The sequence below is a fragment of the Mustela nigripes genome, chromosome 7 (genome assembly GCF_022355385.1).
Source record: "Mustela nigripes isolate SB6536 chromosome 7, MUSNIG.SB6536, whole genome shotgun sequence".
NCBI classification, from domain to species: domain Eukaryota; kingdom Metazoa; phylum Chordata; class Mammalia; order Carnivora; family Mustelidae; genus Mustela; species Mustela nigripes.
This window is the reverse complement of record NC_081563.1, coordinates 132,740,168-132,760,931: the sequence shown is the minus strand read 5'-3', so window position 1 is coordinate 132,760,931 and position 20,764 is coordinate 132,740,168. Positions and strand designations below refer to the sequence as shown.

General features: G+C 49.4%; 1 protein-coding gene across 10 annotated transcripts in view; it reads left to right on the top strand.

Annotated features, from left to right (window-relative positions):
• Positions 1-3,188: 3,188 nt before the first annotated feature.
• The window catches only part of BCAS1 (brain enriched myelin associated protein 1), a 93,408-nt gene continuing 75,832 nt past the window's right edge, over positions 3,189-20,764 (top strand). For 5 of the 10 annotated variants that reach the window (XM_059407262.1, XM_059407261.1, XM_059407259.1 and 2 more), the window contains exons 1-3: positions 3,189-3,368; positions 13,020-13,096; positions 15,424-15,502. In XM_059407262.1, coding sequence (XP_059263245.1) covers positions 13,025-13,096; positions 15,424-15,502 — 151 coding nt within the window. In that variant the 5' untranslated portion in view covers positions 3,189-3,368; positions 13,020-13,024. The remainder of the gene's footprint in view (positions 3,369-13,019; positions 13,097-15,423; positions 15,503-20,764) is intronic. The other 5 variants (XM_059407266.1, XM_059407265.1, XM_059407264.1 and 2 more) reach the window with 2 other exon arrangements.

Genomic DNA, 20,764 nt, shown 5'->3' with positions numbered 1-20,764 from the left:
AAGGGAAAGTCTTTTTAAAAAGCTGATGGTCGGGGCGCCTGGGTGGGTTAAAGCCTCTGCCTTCGGCTTGGTTCATGATCTCAGGGTCCTGAGATCAAGCCCGGCATCGGGCTCTCTGTTTGGCAGGGAGCCTGCTTCCTCCTCTCTCTCTGCCTGCCTCTCTGCCTACTTGTGATCTCTGTCTGCCAAATAAATAAATAAAATTAAAAAAAAAAAAAAGAAAGCTGATGGTCCCTGAGGCATATCTGTGAGCAGAGAAGTCCTGCACGGCGCACACACCCCCCAGTCCATTGTGTCCCGCTCACACATAGCACTCGTGACGCCCCACGGGCAAAGAACCCCAGAGGGACCCGTGGTGGGTGGGGGACCAGCCAACCTCAGTGTGAGTTCCAGGTAAGTGTGTTATACCTACAGCTGAGTGTGTAGGGACGCTGACAGCCCTGAGAAGTCATGCTTTCTTCAAATCGGAAATCGTTTCAAGTGCACAAAGAAGGCAACACATTCTTGAAAACAGGAATAACCAAAGAACTCTGTCCTATCCTTTCTTCCTCTTGTCACCTCCCTACAACAGCCAAGGGCTGAAAAAGATGTCACGGAAAGGGAGAGATGGGCCGGTCCGCAGCTTTTCCTTTTAACCCTTCCTTACTCACCGGCGAATTGAAGGTGGAGAGTGTTGGCGGAGCGTGTGAGTATCTAAAATGACGATTACTCCACTATGTTTGTGTGACATTTACTCGAAGTAAGAATGAGATACAGACGCTCGCACAAGCTACAAATACGTTGTGGGATTCTCGGGATTCTGCCTGTGAATGCATTGCATGTGAACCCACGTTGCACAGTATTCGGATGAATGGTAAAATTCACATGAATAATTTAACATTTTAATTCTTCCTTACTTAGAAGAACTTTGAATAGCAAAGGAAATACGTAAGAAGCCAAGAGAGAGAGACTGTGGAAAAAAGGAAAATGCTTTATATATATATTTTAAGATTTTATTTACTTATCTGACAGAGAGAGGGAGAGAGAGCACAAGCAGAGGGAGCAGCAGGCAGAGGGAGAGGGAGAAGCAGACTCCCCGCTGAGCAAGGAGCCCGATTTGGGACTCGATCCCTGGACCTTGAGACCAGGACCTGAGCCAAAGGCAGATTCAACCGACTGAGCCACCCAGGTGCCCCTGAAAGTGCTTTATACTTTAGCACCTCAAATAGTACTTTCCCTGCTTCGAGAACAAGGGGCTCTGCATTTTCCTTTCTCACTGGCTCCTGGAAATCCCAGAGCCAGCCCCGCCCCCCCGCCACGGCTATGAAGTTAACATCGACCGAGGACCACAATATGCCAGACAAGCTGTTAAGTGTCCCACACAGATAATGACCCTTAATGGCCTGGCTCGCTCCTATCCCCAAAGAGTAAGATGTCGTCCACACGGCAGTTACTGTCACAACACCTGTGAGTGAGCCGGTCCAAACGAGAAAGGCTTGTCAAGCACCTGCTCTGTGGCCGGAAGGCGCCCATCTCGTTTTGCAGAGCGCTAGGATCGGGGGTGCAAAGATAAGCGCAAAACCAACACAGAGGAGGGGGGCCAACGGAGACAGGGGGCAAAGTGGCTGCTTGCCATCACACAGCCCGTCGATCAGAGTCACGATCTGATCCCAGGCCCGGAGCCCAAGCTCATGAGCCCCTGGAGCAGGCTGCCTCGATGTTGATGCTGGCCCCGTGTGCGTGCGTGGCAGATGCTTAATAATTGCGTTTATTACATCCCAGATTTAAAGATCCAGCGCTGAGCTAGAACTGAGTTTACTGCCTTCGTTGTGGGGTGTCCGATTGTGAATTCACTATCTGTTTAAATAGTTTGCCTGTCCCTAAAATGTTGCTCTCTGAAAGGGGCTTTCTCTGGCCCTCCCTGTTTCTCTCTCTCTCTCTGCAGCCTTGGCTTTGTTTCATGATGAGGATCACACTCTGTAATTCTATGTTTGTTTGTAGGACTCTGTGTTCAATTGCAGTGAGCCTAGAGTGGGGCGGGGACACGGTTCCTCCCCAATTTAAGCCCAGGGCTATATATAGCCTGGTGCTCAGCAAGTAGTTGATCGACATGGGCGCTTGGGTGAGCACATTAATGAATAAAGCCACAATAATTATTAGTTCGCTTTTCTCCTGCGTGTTTTCCCAAGAACACTGAATAGTATTTGCCATGTTTCTCTTTTTGCATTGGCTGTTAGGAAGCTCAAAGCCACATCTGTGAGCCATCACAGCAAGCCTGTAAATCCACCTGAATATTTATTTCTGACCTTGAATGTACACATTGAAGTACTCCCTCTTACTGCCCCTCTTCTTTTGTTATTTTTTAAAATTTCCAATATGTCACTGCAATTTTTTATTTTTTAATTTTTTATATTTTTAAAGATTTTATTTATTTATTTGACATAGAGAAAGATCACAAGTAGGCAGAGAGGCAGGCAGAGAGAGAGGGAGAAGCAGGCTCCCTGCTGAGCAGAGAGCCTGATGAGGGGCTCGATCCTAGGACCCTGGGATCATGACCTAGGCCGAAGGCAGTGGTTTAACCCACTGAGTCACCCAGGTGCCCCTCTTTTGCTATTTTTAACTGATGCTCCCGTCTTGTATTACATATGCCCTTGTGAGACACTTTAATAAATATCCCTGCTGAAATTCAGTAAATCCAGCAGGCTGTCTTGAATTTCTAGCCTGCAGAGAGAAAGAATGTCCTTTTCCATGCCATCCTCGGTCTTCAGAACATTAAGCCACCCTTAGATTGCCTGCTTTCCCATGTCCAAAGCCCACTGGGAGGGATGTTTCTGGGCCTGGGGCCAGGGCAGTGGGTGAGATGCTCGTTCCTTCCTACGAGGTGGCGGGGCAGTGGAGGTGGTGTTCTAGAAGAAATGAAGGCAAAAGGCAGACAGAACTGCAAAACCTTACAGAACGTGTTTTCCCAGCTCTGGCCATGGCCCGTGGTTACCGGGGAAGGGAATCAGCAACCCAGGTCAACCCGAGCAGGTACGGGGGGGTGGGGGTGGGGGGGCCTGGCCAGGATGCTTGGAGTGCCAGGCAGGCCTTAGTGCGGGAGAAGTCAGGTGCTGGGTTCTGATTGGAGAGGTGAGAACAGCGCCTGCAGCCAGGAAGAGACCCTGCTTCTGTGGGAGGATCCCTGGGGAGGAGGGCCTCACCCAGACGACTGTTTGCCCTGCTCTGTGTGTTCAGCCGGCAGGCTCCGGAGGAGGAAGCAAAGGGCAGGGAGCCGGGCCCAGCTGCCTGCCTAGCTCTGGGCTGCACCAGCTGGAGACAAGGCACCCTGAGCAGGAGCAGCTCCGGGGGACTCCAGGGGACTGCAGACACTCCCGCCAGGGGCTCGACAGGTAACAGCTTCCAGATTAGGCTTGTTTGTGGTCAGCGGCGATATCTAGACGCCAGGCATCCGAGGATTGAGTTCAATCCCAGCTCTGCCACTGATTGACTGTGTGGCCTTGGGTGTGTGTGAGCCTCAGTTTTGCCGTCTGTGAAATGGATCCAAAGATAGTCGTGCCAAATGGGTCATAGAAAGATTGTATGGCCACGTAGGTGGTGTCAGGTGTGAAGCAACAGAAAAAGCTCCAGTTTGCTTGGAACGATGGAGAGCCATTTCCAGTGTAAGACCTGGGGTAAGAAATCAGCAGACAAAGGGGTGTGCTATGGGATTTGGGGACATTGTCAGGACAAGAGTCCCCCTAGGAAAGCTGACTCTGAGTCTCTGCCAAGGGGCATGGTCTAAGGATGTGGAGGAGAAGGGAAGAAGGACTCCTTGTGTGAATCTGGTTCTTTACATCAATTGTCTTATTTAACATTCAAAGCCGTCCTTCGAGGCGGGTGCTGGGTTCAAATCCCAGCGGCAGGACTCCAGAAGTTGGCATTGCCCTCTGAAACTCCCTCCTGCCTTGAAGCACCGAGGTGATGAGAGGGTGGGTGTCTGCGGCCAGATGTCTCGGGCTGGTGGGCGTCCTGGGGCAGGTTACTCCTCCTCCCTGGGCTTCCTGTCCTCGAGTGTTGAGATCCAAGCAGACACTGTGCACTGTTCAATGCTGGCTTTTGTTTCTATTGTCATCATCACCTCTGCCTGACAATTCGGGAGAGGAGGCAGGGCCAGTGGGGAGAACTTCCAGGTCTCCCTGGTTTCCCAGAATGGAGCTGAGACCTGGTCCATTTGGGATTCGAGTGAAGGGAGTGAGGCACGCACGGGTGTGCAGAATTTAAGAGACACCAAGAAACTCAGTCATCCAAATAAACTATATATATATATATATATATATATATATATATTTGGGGGGAGTAGGGGCAGAAAGAGAGGGAGAAAGAATCTTGAGCAGGAACCTGACACAGGGCTCCATCTCACCACCCTGAGATCATGACCGGAGCTGAAATCAATCATGGGATGCTTAACCAACTGAGCCACCCGGGTGTCCCAAGATAAATTATATTTTAAAGCAATATTTAAAAAATAAAATTAATGCCAAAACATCCACAAGGAACAAAATAACGGGTTAAGTAAAGACAGGTTCCGTAACAGCATTACTGTGTTTTTTTGTGTGCTGTGTTAAATGCTGTGTTAAATGCTGTGTTAGAAATATAATCTTTGTCTTGATGGCTTGAGTTTTCCGGCTCCCCCTTAAATTTTGCACAGGGGGTAAGTGCCTGATGCACCCACCATCCACGGCGGTGGGGTGGGGGTGCTGCTGAGACACCGCTGGCTTCAGGCCTGGGGTGTATCTGTCCTGCTTTGCCCCCAAAGTAGCCAAGAGAGGAGTGTGCTAAAGTCGTTTTCTATTTAGGGGGCCGTAAGAGACGCAAGGCCAAGTCCCCAGGCCTGGAGAATTCTTTTCAGGTTTCTGAACTCGGGAACGGTTGGTTGTCTTTTTACCAAGAAGTCCTGTGCTTCTGGAGAGCCAACGGCCCGTCGGGACCCATCCTGGCCGGTCTCCTCCGTCCTGCTGGGGGGACACGTGCTGACGGTCGCACTGTTGGCAGCTCCTCTTACCGTCGCCCAGCACTGGGAATAGTTATGGATGTGACAGCCTGACGCACCGGAGCCAGGATCGACCCCTGCTCTGCCTCCTTAGGGCTTTCTGATCTGGGGCCGGGTAGGCGGAGGAGGTGGGAGTTACTCTTGTTTATACACTTAATCACCAAAGTCCATTAAAGAAGGCAGGACCAGCCCTGCACCTGTCCTCGCCGGGTGTGCGCTCTGGAGGCGACGGGAATGCCTCCCTGTGCCTCAGTTTCCTTATCTGTGTAGTGGTGGAACCATGGGGTGCTCTAAGGAAAAACGGAGACAATGAAAGTAAAGTTCCTGGCCCCAGGGCCAGGACTAGGATGAAGCAAGCAAGGCACTGGAGGGCAAAATCCAGGGCTGGGGAAGGGGACGCTCATTTCCAAGTGTGGATTGTGCACTTGGAAAGAGAATGGCTGCTTGCATTCCGTACCTGGGGGCCTCTCTGGCCCCACCTGGCTCGGAGGGAGCCTTCAGATAATGCTACCCGCTGCACCATTAGCTGGAAGACGCTTGGTGACACGAAGAGTAAGAGAGTAAGCTCTAAGTCTTCTAGGCACATCCACCATTTATAAGCACATAACCTGAGTGTTCCCATAGCAAGATATCAACTACCGAGTGTTCCTGAAACATCCCATGTGATTCTGATAAGGGGACCTCTTCTCCTGGGCCCACATGGTCCATTCTACGGCACAGGACTTGGGGAGCACAGCAAAGGATGGATTTCAGTCCTCATGTGCCCCCTTGTGCAGGAGGCAACCTGTACCACTGTACGTTGGAGACCCTCAGAGAGTCTACCGCTCCCAGCATTGTGCTGGGGAACGCAAGGAGACGCAGGGTCATGGGACCTGGCAGAGCAGGTTTGGTCTCTTTGCTCATTTGATCTTGCCTTTGGAGTCGGGGGACAGAGAGCTTGCTCTGCTGGGTGCGCCAGATGGCTCTGTTGGCACGGCCCTCAACTGGGTGGTGGGGAGGACCCACGGCTTGCCTACATTCCATGGCGTTGATCTAAGGTGTTTCTGCTTACTTGGTGACTAATCCTGTCACCACTGTTTGAGAACCTCCCCTTCCCACTGGACAGTCCTTTAGCTCCTTGCTGGAAGGCAGCTTTCAGAAATGCTTTCTCCAGGGCAGCTTGTCCCGTGTTTAGGGTTGACTCTGTTCTCATTGCAAGGAGGTGACCTAAACACCAACCACTTGTGTGAAAGAGGAGGGGAGGAGTTCGAGGACCCCTTCCAGGCTGACTAATTCGCCCGGGGAACACACCACAGAGCTAATGGGATCATAACATTCGTAAGAGAAATAAATAGCATTAGGAAGGACTAACGTTTTCTCACCTGACTACTGCCAAGCCTTTGTGCTAAATTTTTGCCCAAAGATTGCTGATGACCCTTCAGTTGTGCATCCCTCCTCAAGTGTGCACTGACTGTAGATCAGACCACACTCCTTGACTGGGTGTGATTTTCATTTCTTATTACACAGACAGCTATGCAATTTTTGTATTCTACAGTGTATCACATTACATAGAAACATTTAATAAAATAAGAGCATAACATACACGGCAGAGGACACAGTAGACTGTAAGAAGGAAAAAGTGAAGAGTTTGAGCTGCAGAAACAGGCTGCCAAGGGCTAAAGCCTAAGTTACCCAGTTACCGGCAGATAACCTGTATTCGTCAGCTTGTGCCGTTGTAACAAAAACACCGTAGGCTTGGTGACTTAAACAACAGATACGTATTTTCTGACAGCTCTGGAAGCCGGAAGTCCCTGATGAAGGTCGTGGCAGACTCTGATCCTGGTGGGGCCTCTTTTCCTGCCTCTCTCGCTCTGCTGTCCTCTCGCTGCGGCCTCACAGGGCAGAGAATGAGCGAGCTCTCTCGGTGTCCCCTCTTCCAAAGACGCTAATCCTCTGAGATCGAGGCCCCACCCGGCTAACCTCCTCTAACCTTACTGACTTCCTTAGGGAAGTTAGCGACAGGTAGGGCTTCACCATGCGAATCTGGAGGGAGAAGCAGGTCAGTCCATAGCACAATCTTAGGCGAGGAGCGTCGGCTTCCTGCAGCAGGTGTGGCGTCTGTAAGACGGGACAATATAAATGCGTGCCTCGTGGGGCTCTTGGGAGGACGTGATACACCCATATAAGACAGCACTCGGGGCAGGGTCCAGCACAGAGAGCGGGCACTGCAGAGATACGAGCTATTATGATTCTGAAGGCGCAGCACATTTGATGGGGTCCCTGTTATAATGGCTAATCGTCAGTCCTTCGCTGCTGTATGTGAACCAACCGCGGGACTAAACACGGTGTGGACTGCCCTCTGGCTATCTTCACATGCGAGCGGTGAGGACGGACCTGCTGCCACCCCTCACCCCTCACCTCCACCCCTCACCCCTATAGAATGGGGGCCGAAGCTATGCCCACAGCTGGTGTGAGTCAGGACAGAGGGCTACTCTGTTTCACCCCCAGGGACTAGACCCCCAGCAGCTCCTCAGAAACGTAGGTCACTAGGGGACACTGGGCCGTAAGTGTGAGGAGAAAACTACCAAGTCCAGCCCCGAGAGCCAGATCCCTCGACTTCCACGCTGGTCACATTTGGGGGCAGGTCATTCTCTGCTGGGGCTGTCCTGTGCCCTGCACGATGGTCAGCAGCGTCTCTGGTCTCTGCTCCCTGGGCACCAGCAGCAGCCCCCTGGCCCTGAGTTGTGACCCTCAGAAATGTCTCCCGGAGGGCAATAAGGTCCTTGTTTGGAAGAGTGGGGCTGGCAGCCACGGTGCCCTGCACACCCATTCTCAGGGAAGGGCGGCTGGAGGCCCAGGTTCTCCAGCATTTGCAGGCTGACAGCACAAAGGACCACAAAGATGGCCCTGGCAAGACTGGGGGGCGTTTCAGATGCCTGAGCGGATGGTGATTATGGGGCCCGAAGACAGAGGCCCTTCCTCCATCTGAGAATCCGTGTTCTGTGTGTCAGGTTAGGCAACATCTGGGGGAGACTCCCTGGCCCAGGGGAAGCTTCGGCACTCCGAAGTGTCTAAAACAGCGGCCCTGGCTGTCACAGAGATCACTTGGAGATCTTGAAAACATCCTGGTGCCACGGGCTCCAGCCTGGAAAATCTGAGGGCTTTTCAGCTGGGGCCCGGGCACGGGGATTTAAGTCCACCCCTCCTGTGTCTCCTGCACCCACTGATTGTGGCCTCAAGGACACAGCAGAGGTGAAGAACTAAAAGGACTTTCTATCCCAACGACCCCTCGCAAAGACTGACCCCACGTTCTCAAAATGCTAAGGGCTCCAACATGAGTCCAATTTCAAAAACAAAACGCCCCACCATATGGCCTGGCTGGTGTTTAATGTCAGAATAAGTCATTAAAAACAAAACAACTCACACCACTGGTTCACGAAAGAAAGGGCATTACCTTCAAATGTGTTTTTGTTTTTTTCCCTTTTTTGTTTTTTTGTTTTGTTTTGTTTTCCAAATAAAAACTGGTTCTTTCACATGAATACAGCTTTCTTGATGAAAAAACTCCTGATCTGATTAATTTTTCACATTTGTTGGACACCAGAGAAAACCCCAGCCCAGAAAGGAATTGCTGTCTGAACCATCTTGAGCCTCAGTTTTGCTATCCATTAAGTGGGGGTAAAGAGGCCTCGCCTCCCAGAGTCCTTGAGCGGGGTTATAGGGAGCTCAGCGCATCCTACTTTCCTCGTGGTGGTGGGGGGAGGGAGGGTGTGCTTTCCCGGTTTTTGCATGAAAGTCCTGTGCCCCCGGACACCTTCTTTCCCAGGACGTCCTGGACGGATGCTCACCATCATGGTACTCTCTGTGTGTGCCTGAGTATGAGACTGCCCTGTGCCTTTACGAAAAATACAGATCCAGGGCTCCAACCCGACTTTTTGGTGAGAGAATGTTGAGAATCAGAGGTGGTGCCGGTTCCTTAGCTGAATCCCACGATCAGGGAGCTTTGAGAGAAGCTGCCTGCAGATCCGCGTGGATGTAATGGTGATAACTGTAACCATGGCTTCCACGGGCGCGGCGCCCACGGTGAGCCACGCTGTCTTCCCCACACCTCGCATAGAATAACTCATTCAATTCTTGCAACAACCTCTTAAGGTGAGTCCTAATGTCATCCCCATTTTTAAAAAAAAAATTTTTAAAGATTTTATTTATTTGAGAGAGAGAGAGAACGTAAGTGGGGAGGAGGGGGAGGGGCAGAGGAAGAAGCAGACCCTCCACTTAGCAGGAAGCCCGATGCTGGGGGTTCATCCCAGAACCCTAAGATCATACCCTGAACTGAAGGCAGACGCTTGAGAGACTGAGCCACCCAGGTACCCCTGATATCCCCATTTTACAGAAGAGGAAGCTGAGGCCCATCGAGCCTCAGTAACTTGCCCTGGATCACTCCCATCCTTATCCTATGTGCTACGTGGCTCTTTACCTAGAGCGTTCAGCACTGGGCTGGCACAGGGCTGGCTCTCCCTACACATCAGATGTGATTATCATGATTGTTTTATTAGCTGTACTATCTTTTTTTTTTTTTCCAAGATGTATCGATTGATTGATTTGAGAGAGGGTGAACAGAAGGAACACAAGCAGGGGGAGTGGGAGAGGGAGAAGCAGGCTCTCCGCTGAGCAGGGAGCCCCAGGCTGGTCTTGATCCCAGACCCTGGATCATGACCTGAGCTGAAGGCAGAGGTTTAACCCACTGAGCCACCCAGGCACCCCTAGCTGTTCTATCTTTAGGGCAGGGGAGGACTTGCCATGCTCGAGCCAGCTTTTAACAGAAGGCGTGATCGCTAAATGTGAACTTGTTCCCCTTGCCCTGCCAAAAGTCTGACCCCGCCTTGGAGACGGACTGTGTTCATTTCTGCTGCTACTGACGATGGCCAATAGGTGGCAGGAACCTTTGGTGTTTGTCCCTGGAAATCCTCTTTACAAAATCTGAAGGAAGAGCGGGAACAATTTGACAACACCTGTGTTGTGACTGTGGGTGGGAAGCAGTAGCATCCGAACCCAGGTTCTCTTTCTGCAAAAGACGGCGAACGCACTGTCCTTCTTTCCATCCACCTGGCCCTGAATCTGCGAAGAGCCTGCTTCAAATGCTACTTCAAATGCGCCACTATCAGGAAAAGGGAGCCCCAGCTCCTTGGGAGGAAACATTCTCCTGCCTACTCACATCATGACCTCAGACATTTTGTGCAAGTGGCCCCCAGATTGGACTGAATCTGCATTGAATAAGAACTTGAAAAAAAATTTGCCAACCCCTTGGTGTCTCATTTGTAATTTTGTTAAAAGCTGGGCTCAGGTGGTGACATAATCTGCGTGTCTATCCTTGTGCGTGGCTTTGGTCAAGGCATCTCACCCACCCACTGACCTCAGTTTCCTTGTCCGTAAAATCGGAATAATGATACGACTGCCTTACTGGTTTGCTGCAAGCAGTCGACAAGTTTGTTATAAGTAAAGCCCTTTGAATAGCTGCTCAACACATGGTAATCACTCACCAATTTTGTTGTTGTTGTTCCTATTTTGTCGTGCCTGTAGTTGTTAGAGGTGTCATCTTAATTTTTATACACAGCGGGTTCAAATCCTGGTCAGTCTAACTACCGCCAACACTTTGTCTCTCAGCTCCCTGAAACCCTTTCTTTGCAAACTAGGTTTATATCACTCAGAGTGATCTCCAGCAGCGATTGATAAACATTCTGGAAAAGGCTAGATAGTGAATATCGTAGGCTTTATAGACCGTGTAATCTCTGCTGGGACTATGCAACTCTGCCTTTGTGGCGTGAAAGCAGCCCCCTGTTGACAAGACGCGAATTGAGTGGGCGTGGCTGTCTCCAGATAGAATCCACGGGTAGGTACGGAAATTTGGAGTGCGTGTAAACTTCCTGTGTCACAATCCGTGGTTCTTCCTCTGATTTTTTTCCAACCTTTTATAAATATACAGCCTGTTCTTAGCTCTCCGGCCACACTGAACTAGGCAGTGGACTGGATTTGGCCCACAGCTGTTGCTCACTCACCCCAGTCTTGAGGATTCAATGTGATGTGCACGGTGTCCCGTTTATATGGAAGTGGTGGTCTCTTGTAACTACGCATGGCATGGATTTTGTAAGTAGGAAGCCTTGCAAATTCACTAAAGTCCTGTATGTGTTAGCAGGTGCTCAGATATTGTTATCGATCAAATCCCCCCAAGAGAGTATTTCGTGAGACCTATAACCCTGTTTTGGCCTCTGAAGTTTCCGATAACTCAGTGTGTCTATTACGAGGGCATGAAACCTCATACCCTGTGGGCCAGAACTCCATGGGAGTCCTTAGAGATGCATGGATGGCTTTCAACCAGAAATCAAAAGTGCTGGCTTGTATTCTGAAAGCTCCCAGAGCTGAAGAGTCCGGCCGTTCCCCAAACATACATTATTTGTATGTGTGAAAAAGAAACTTTTAGGTCTCAAGGCAGCAGGTCTCTGGGATGTCTGAAAGCGCCCTACTTCTGAGACCAGGCATCCTCTGGGTCAAACCCTCACTCTGCATTTCCTGGATGTCTCTCCTGGGTGAGTTTTGGGAACCTAATTCCCTCCTCTCAAAGGGGAGGTAGTAATAGGCAGAACATTCCAGGGATCAGGAGCCCAAGCAGCCTGTTTGAATCTTGCCTCTGCCATCACTACGGGGATGGCCTTTGGAAAGTGATTCGGCCTCAGCTTCCTCATATCTAGAACGAGGTGATGGCAACACCCATTTCACAGGGGTGCTGTGGGACTCAGGAAACCGACTCCGGGAGCATGCTTGGGGACTCAGTGCTGGGACTGAGGACGTGCTACATAATTGTTGACTTTGATCATTATTATTAAAACAAGGCTCTCGAGAGGCTCAGTAATGATGTGGGCACATGCCTAGCTGCGGGAGGGGGGTAGGGTAAGCTATCGATGATTACCCCCTCCTCCCACCACTAACGGATCATTAGACCTGATGAATGGAAACGCCGCATTGAGAACAGAAGAACCAACGGCAGGGAAAGAGACAGTCGCGGCCTCATGATGCTCACAGCGTATCGGGGAAGGGACACAGAAGCTAAATGTTCTGTTTTGCCTTCCCAGTCTGGATTCATTGTTCCTTCAACCCAGATCCATCCACCCTACCTACCTACCCCTAGCCCGGCCCCTGTTATATCACGGATTTACTTAGGCTCATTGCATGAAATCCTTGTGTTTGGTTTAACTAGCACTTAGATATCACTTATACCGAGCCGGATGTTGTTCTTACCGCTTTCCTTACCACACTACCACAAGCATTCATCACTGAGCCCGTGTAGCAGGCCTGTGAGGCACAGAGAGCCTCATTAACTTGCGCAAAGACACACAGCAAGGAGAAGCAGAGGGAGGGGTCAAGGCCAGGTTGTCTTGCCCAGGCTCTGTGCTCCTAACCACTGTACCATGCTGAGGTGAACTATCAAAAATGGCCTTAGCCGATGGACTTACTACCTACCCACCAGACTTTATAGCCAACCCACCACACTTTAGCTCTATATTTAATTATAAATATATCATTACAAGTACCTCTAAGTGCTATGAGAAACAAAAGCAAACAAACAAAAAGCCAGCGCCACGAGGAGTTTTAACAAGGGGTCTTTAGTTGGACAATCAGAGAATACTAAAAATTATAAATATTATTTTAATTATCTACCTTCTAACATTTCCTTGATACGATAGCTGTGCTGGGCTAAAAGAGAAAAAAAAAGTTACCTATACTGAATATGTTTTTCATGATGAAAACGATTTCCTCCCAGCAGCTGAAAACTGGGCTTGCATTGGACTTAAACTTTACTGAATACAGGAGTCCCAAACCTTTCCTCATGCCCCAAAATAAATAGGAGCAATTGAGTTAACTTGGGCTTGCGGTCATACACCCACAGTAACCGGCCTGTTCCCGACACTTAGCTTCATAGGCAGGAATAAGATTCTTGTTTTAATTCTTCCCTGTCTTTCTCCCTTTTTCTCCGTTGCAGGAACAATGGGTAACCAAATGAGTGTCCCGCAAAGAGCTGAAGACCAAGAGAACGAACAGGAGGCAGAAGCTAACAAGGTAGTGTAGTTAGGGTCACGGGGTCATTCGCGACTGACCAGCAGCTAGATTTGGGGGTGACCGCAGAGTGAATGGCCTGTTCGGTGCTCATCACACAGACATTACTGACGATGAGCTGCTGTTCCCAGGGATTCCTCTGTTGTAGTCAAAGCTCCAGCATCCATCCAGGAGCTTGTTAAAGATGCAGGCTCCAAGGCCTCGCCTAAGACTTCCCGAATCCCAAATTACAAGGCTGGGAGTCTATGCAACCTGTGTCTTCAAGGACCTCCCAGGTGCGTCGTAGGGGGGCCAGTTTGGTCCCGACCACCAGGTGGTTCTCAGCTGTGGGTGACTTTGCCTGCCATCCCCCACCCCACCTTCCCCGCTCCACCAGGGGCACGTGGCAGTGTCTGGAGACATTCTGGATTGTCACACCTCAGAGCTCCTGATCTAGAGGGTAGAGTCCAGAGATGCTGCTAAGCAGTGCACAGGGCAGCCCCCAGAACAGGGCATGATCTGGCCCCCAGCATCAGTGGTGCTGAGGATGGGAAACCCCAGGTTCGGGCCAGCAGCTCACAGCCTCGGCTCCACATCGGGATCCCTGGCCGGAGTAGCACCATAGACCAGTTAGACCAGAATGAGCATGGCAGTGAGGCCAGGCAGCGGCGTCTTCAGTGCAGCGGGCGGGGGGTTCTACCGGTTTAGGAACGCTTCTAGGAGACTGCGCTGGAGGGCTGAGGCCGGGGACACCCCAGCGCCGCTCCTTAGATCTCCTACCACCAAGTTGTGAGAGCCTACACTTCTGCAATCCATTCCATTAAAGACTGGGAGCCCCGTCCGTGATCATGGAAGCCCCCGTAAGGTTTACAACCACCTATGAACTAATATCGACCGTATCAATGGAGAATTCCTGCCCAGAATAGAAGGCTGGGTTTGAAGAAATGGGCTCAAAACTCCAGTGCCTGCAGAGTGGGTGTCCAGCCTGAGTGCTGAGTCCATCGTCTCCCGCTGCCTGGTCCCACCTGAGACGCAACAGAGACGCAGCCTGGAGGGTGGGGTGGCTCGGGCTTCAGCAGTCCCTCAAGCTCCCAAGTGACTCCTCATCTTGGAGCCTCTGGCCTCCGGGGGCTTTTCGGGGGACAGTGACAGAAGGGAGGGAAGCGGGCAGCAGTTACCTTCGGGGGACCGGAGACCAAGGCTCCATGGGCAAATGGTGGGCTCTGGATGACGGAAACCAACCAGATGTTCCCAGTCGGGTTTGTCATCAGCGGTTGGAAAACAGGGTTCATGAACTCTCCTGCTTTTTAAACACCGGCAATTGATTCCCAAAGACTTGAAAAAATCTGTGAGCCAAAGAAATCAAATTGGCACACCCAGGACTGCCCCAAAGGGGATGCGGGTCATGAGCTCGGGACCAAACAGTCGCACAGGTTAGAAGAGTCCTTGTCGTGATTTCTTGGGAGGGTTAATGGTAGATGCAAGAACGCAGGCTTATTTTAAACCCTTAAGACCATTATAAAAACCTAAAAAGAAGAAAATCTTTCTGTGTCCCTCCCACAAGGCTCCCGCCTTCAGAAGTGCCATCAGACTGTGGTTTTCTCTCTGGGCGTTTATTCACAGATACTACCCTACCGATGCTATTCACAAAATACGACATGGTGTGCAGAGTACTTAGCACATAATCAATATCCAATTAGTGTCAGCTATTGGTGGTATCATTTAGGTGGCCTTGTTAGTAAAATAGCATTATGTAACAGACGTTTTCTCTCTGGAACATTTTTCTTTCTGTGTGAATATGTACATACGTACATACGCGCATATATATATATATATATATATATATATATGCATGCTTCTTAAATTTCTGCAGCAAATGTCAAGAATAGAAACAATCAGGGCAGGAAATTGGAACAAAGGTTCCAGCAGTGAGGAGGGAGGGGGAGGGTGTGGAGCAGAAGGAAAGCCACGGTGAACTTCCTGTATTTGACAAGTTTGTTGACTAAGGGCTGGGCTGAGGACAACGCCGTGTTTTCGGGAGGGTGGCATGTGGTTAACCTGCCGGGACTCGGGGATTGGCGTGTCCAATTCTCTCTCCCCACTGATGAGGCGAGCGTCCCTGTCAGCGGGGCGTCTCACTGTGCCATGGGGTCCGTCCTGCCTGTGTTCGTGGGGCTCCCTGAGATGAATGGTTTCCTCAGTTCCCTGAGGCATGATGGGAAGCTGGGTAGTTTCCAGAAACACAGCCTTTACGTTTAATTTGGTGATGTACCCTGTGGCCTTGAGGTTCTTCCCTGAGTTCTGATTTTCCCCAAACACCTGACTATGAATTGCCGCATATTCTGTTGCAGGGGGTGCCCGAGTGTGAGTGTGGTCCAAACGGGACGCCGGTGATGATATCGACCTGTGACATTCCATGCTATGACGAAGGTCAGTGCCACGCTGGGGAAGTGGGCTGCTCCTCGGGGGGTGGGGAAGGGTCTGCCGATCCCGTGTATGGTGAAAAGAGAACGCAAGGCTCGAAGCCACGGGCTCGCTTTGAAAACGTTAGTGTTAGTGTCCTGGGGCCACTGGGACAGTGTCACAGACGGGGCGGCTTACACAGCAGAAATGTGTTGTCTCAGAGTGCTGGAGGCCACAGGTCTTTTCTTTGGACTATATTCAGCTGTATTAAAAAGGAAAACCACAGACACAGAAGTGAAGGTACAGACCATGAGCCAGTGGGGCAGTGGGTAGGTAGGAGAGAAAAGCACCTTCTGGGTTCTTCTGAGCATCGCAAGCAGGAACCTGTTCTTTGCCTCTGTCCGAGCTCCCAGGAGGTGTTCCGTGGCTTCCAGATGCTGTCCTCTCTGTGCACGTCTGTCTGCGTGTCACATGCCCCTTCTATAAGGACATAGTCATATTGGGTTGGTGTCCATCCTAACTGACCTCATCCTAACGTGGTCATTGGCAAAGACCCTGTTTCCAAATGAAGTCACAGGCACCGGGGGTTACATTTCAACTCTGAGCAGCACCCGTTGCTTCTGAGTTGTAACCGCCGGAAGACGGCGAGATCTCCAGCAGGTAAGACAAAAGCAAAAGAGTGAAACACTAAGAGGTTGGCATTTGGAGTTGGACAGACTGAGGTTAAAGTCCCTGCTCTGTGGGGTGCCTGGGTGGCTCAGGCGGTTAAGTGTCTGCCTTCTGCTAAGGTCATGATCTCAGGGTCTGGGATGGAGCCACATGCCGGGCTCCCTGCTCACACAATTCCCGAGAGGATTAAAGGAGCCTGTCTATCAAACATCTACACATTACCCAGCACTCAGGAACTCCACAGAAACTGGTGAAGTAGACAAGGAAACAGAATCTTCCCTACACAAGGCCAGTTTTAAAATGGGATGATACTCTTATCTATTTCATTTTGTCCTGCATTAGAAGACTATAAATTCAGTGCATCAAAAGTGGCTAAGTTCTACTTTGCAGAGGACATGTATATAAACTTCTATAAGAAGAAGAAGCGGTCAGGAGTAACTCTGGAATCCACCTGCTGGCTTTCCACCTACCAGCTGGGTGTCCTTAAACAAGTTACTTAAGCTCTCTGGACCTCATTCTCCTTGTCTGTAAAGTGGGATAACAATAGTGCCTACAACAGAAGTATCAGATTTTTTAAAAAAGATTTTATTTATTTATTTGACAGAGAGAGATCACAAGTAGGCAGAGAGGTGGGGGGGGAGAAGCAGGCTCCCCACCGAGCAGAGAGCCCAATGCGGGGCTCAATCCCAGGACCCTGGGATCTGACCTGAGCCTAAGGCAGAGGCTTTAACCCACTGAGCCACCCAGGCACCCCATAAGTATCAGATTTAATAAAACACCTATTTCAGTGCCTGCCATATAGTAAGTGTTCCATGTATCAGCTGTTATTATTCTTTTATGATTACAGATGCTGTCATTTGCATGTAAGTTTCTGGGTTTCAGTTTCTTCTTCTGAGCAATGAGGAAATGAGTCCTATTATTGGTTCTAGAGGTTTTAGAACACCCTAATGTTAGGGGAAAACTCCTTTCTTTACATTCTACTACACACACCACACTGGACACCAAATGTGTGGGCTTTCCATACCAAGCAATTCTGTGATGCTTCTGGGTGTCCTCCATCTCAATGGAGTTCTGACTCTGTCGACCTACAGGTAACATCAGCCCCCACAGGCTGAAGCCTCAGTCCCCGAAGACTGCTTCCCGCTTTTACACACGCGGTGGGTGCTCTGTTTACCTGCACAAATCAGAGATCCCAGGAGCCCCACTCTGGTTCAGTCATTTGCTAGAATGGCTCACAGACCTTGGGAGAACAGCTGACTTACTAGATGGCCAGTTCATTATAAAAGGACACAACTCAGCCACAGCCAGAGGGAAGGGAGGCATAGGGCAATGTAGGAGGGCTTCTTGGTGGTGGTGGTGGGGGGGGGGGGGCAAGTGGATACCAAGCTTCCATGGCCCAGCCTGGCACCCCACCGTCCCTGCAGCCAGCTCTCTGAACCCTGTACTGTAGGGGTTTTTGTGCATGCTCTATTACACAGGCATGATTGATTAAGTCATTGGCCATCGGTGATGGAACTCAATATCCAGCCACTCTCGCTTCCCCAGAGATGGGGGATGGGGCTGAAAGTTCCAACCCTCTAATCACAAGCCTGGTTCCCCTGGCAACCTGGGCCCCCATCCTTAGGGGCTTTCCAAAGTCACCTCATTAACATAAACTCCGAGGTAGTTAAAAGGGGCTGGCTTGTTATGAATAACAAAAGACGTCTTCATGGCTCTTATCATTTATATGATAAGTTTTAGGCAGCCTGTGCCAGGAATGGGAACGAAGACCAAATAGGTATTTCTTTTCTATATCACAGTATCATTCCTGAGGAGTTTATTAATAGCTTAAATGGCAGGGCCCTTCCCATAGGTTCTACCTACAATAAGCTAAGGTGGGGAGCCTTCTGGAGGATTCTGACACACCGCCGGGACTGGCAATCACTGGACGAGAAAAGGCCCCAAGTTTTCCTCCCTTTAAACCCTGTGGGTCAAACTTACATTTGAGGTACACCAAATGGGTGTATTTACAGCAGCAGCCTTTGATGATGGGGTAAAAGCTGGCCATTGAGATGCACAGGCTTTGAAATGAGAATCATACCATTTATATAATTTACAAACTGTAGATGTTTGTTCTCAGGAAATTGAGAGGTATTGAGAATGTAATATGCCTCTTTCTCTATCATAATTATACGATCATTCCCCTATTTGTAGGATAGGGCACAAGGGCAAGTAGTGTGTAGGAAGAACAAAAGCACGGAGGGGTGGGAATTGAGAAAGGTCCCTCCTGTCTCCCTCCCTTGATCCCTCTCGCCTGCCTTTTCTGCATCTATATAGATATATCTATATACATATATACACACACACACATACACACAGACACAATTAATAAATTATATATATATGGAAGGAATTCCTAAACGGAGGAAAACAGGTTACAGGAAAACAGGACGACAGTCTGGAATAGCATATTGCTGTTTGAATACCGAGGCATGACAAGGGAAGCAGAGAATCGCATTTTGGTGAGTCATGGGTTCCCTGCATTTAGCTCTAGTCCCCCACAGCCTTGCTTTCAACTTATCTGGCACCCGCTGGAGAATCTGTAAAGAGTTTAGATTAATCCTCTGAGGTCAGAATTCTGCCTGTCATTCACTGACAACTTGAGTCCTATGCAACTCGTTTCGGAGTGATTATCCCATTTAATGAGGAAGGCAGCCTATTATTACCATCTTGCTGTTTTTTTTCCCAGATTATTAACTAAGTTATAATATCCAATGCAGTTTTTAAGGGGATATAAAAGTAGGATTCTTTGGGCTTTTTTTGATTCTTTTGGCAGAAGTCTCTGGCCAAATCTTTTGATACACATCTGTGTCCGTCTCTGGTGGGGTATATATACACATATGCCCATAGAGAAAAGTCACCAGAGAAAGAGAGAAGTGGGATTCTGGATGACTGTGTTCCTTCTTTTTATCTACATTTTCCCTATGACGATTCAACAGTTCATCACCCTGCAGGAACGTTTCCTGGGGGGACTTATTAAGAAGCAGGGATAGCAGTAGGAAGGAAGGGTAAGAAGCCAGGATGCGGGATTCGAACTATGGCTCTGTCCTGTGAGCTTCTGGAAGTTTCTGGGCCTCTGTCCTTTCATTTGCAAAATGGGAACAATATTCATTCCTGGTAGAACTAAGCTTCTAAGATCATCATGAGGCTGAAATGAGTTGATACATGTGGAATACTTAGAAGAGTGCCTGGTAGGTGGTAAACACATGGAGAAAGTTCCTTGTGCTGGCTTGGATTTAATGTTGATGCTCATAAAGGCTGTCCTTACAGTTTGACGTTCACTGGATTATCTCTAGCATAATTTTTATCTCCGAGTGGGTCCAATGTACTCTCAAGGGACCTTCTAAGGGGGAACCTGGGGAGAAGAGAGGGATAGAAGCAGATATCACAGAAGGAGAGACAGATGAGAAGATTTTGCAGTGCTGGCCTTGACAGGAAGGAGGGGACCCTGAGCCAAGGAACGTAGGGGTCCCCTCCAAGCTGTAAAGAGCAAAGGAGAGATGTTCCTCTAGAGTTTCCAGAAGCTGATGCATTTTCGATGTCTGACCTTCAGAACCGTAGGATAATATATTTGTGTTATTCTGAGTCACCACAAATGGGGCAATTTGCTATAGCAGCAATAGAAAACCAGTGTGAGTGCACTCATACTTTGGAATCTAATGGACCTGGGCTGAGGTCCCAGCTCTGCCACCCACCAGCTGTGGAACCTTGGCGAAGAATCTGTGTTCCCAGAGAGTCATCTATAAATTGGGAGTAATAATAATATTAGCTTTGGTGGGAGGTGTAGAACAGTGGCTGGCACAGAGTAGATGGGTTGAAATACAGGAGACAAGCAAACTAGACGGAGAGCCTGATGAGCTGCCTGTCCTTCATCTCTGGCTTTCCCCGTCATGTCCTCCCACCATCTGAGACTTTCCCACCTGTGTATTTATGCCTAGAACCTCACTGATCTTTGGAGAAATAAAAATGCCTGATTTTCTCCTTCTGTGACTCCTTTCTATCAAATCTATGACATTAGTTCTCACTCTAAAAAAACCAAAACAAAAACAAAACCACCGTTCAGTTCTCAATGCCGTTGGATGGCAGAGACTAACGCAGGCTATATTGACCAGAACACAGCATTTTCCAGAAACAGGAGACTGTCTCTGCTTCACCTGGATACAAAGTTTCTAAAATATAAACAGCTCAGGGGCACCTGGGTGGCTCAGTGGGTTAAGCCTCTGCTTTCCGCTCAGGTCATGGTCCCAGGGTCCTGAGGTGGAGCCTCCCGGAGGGCTCTCTGCTGGGCAGGGAGCCTGCTTCCCCCCTCCCCTGATTTTCTGTCTGCCTACTTGTGATCTCTCTCTCTTTGTGAAATAAATAAATAAAATCTTAAAAAATATATATATATATACATACACACACATATATATGTGTATGTGTGCATATATATATATATATATATAGGCTTCCCTTTCTGTTCCTAGTCAATTGTTTCCAAAAAGAAGAATTGCCTAATTTTGCTTTAAAAACAAATAAAATCCGTGGAATCATTTTATGGGGCTGAAAATTCGTACTTGAGCCACCTGTCCCTGCCCATGC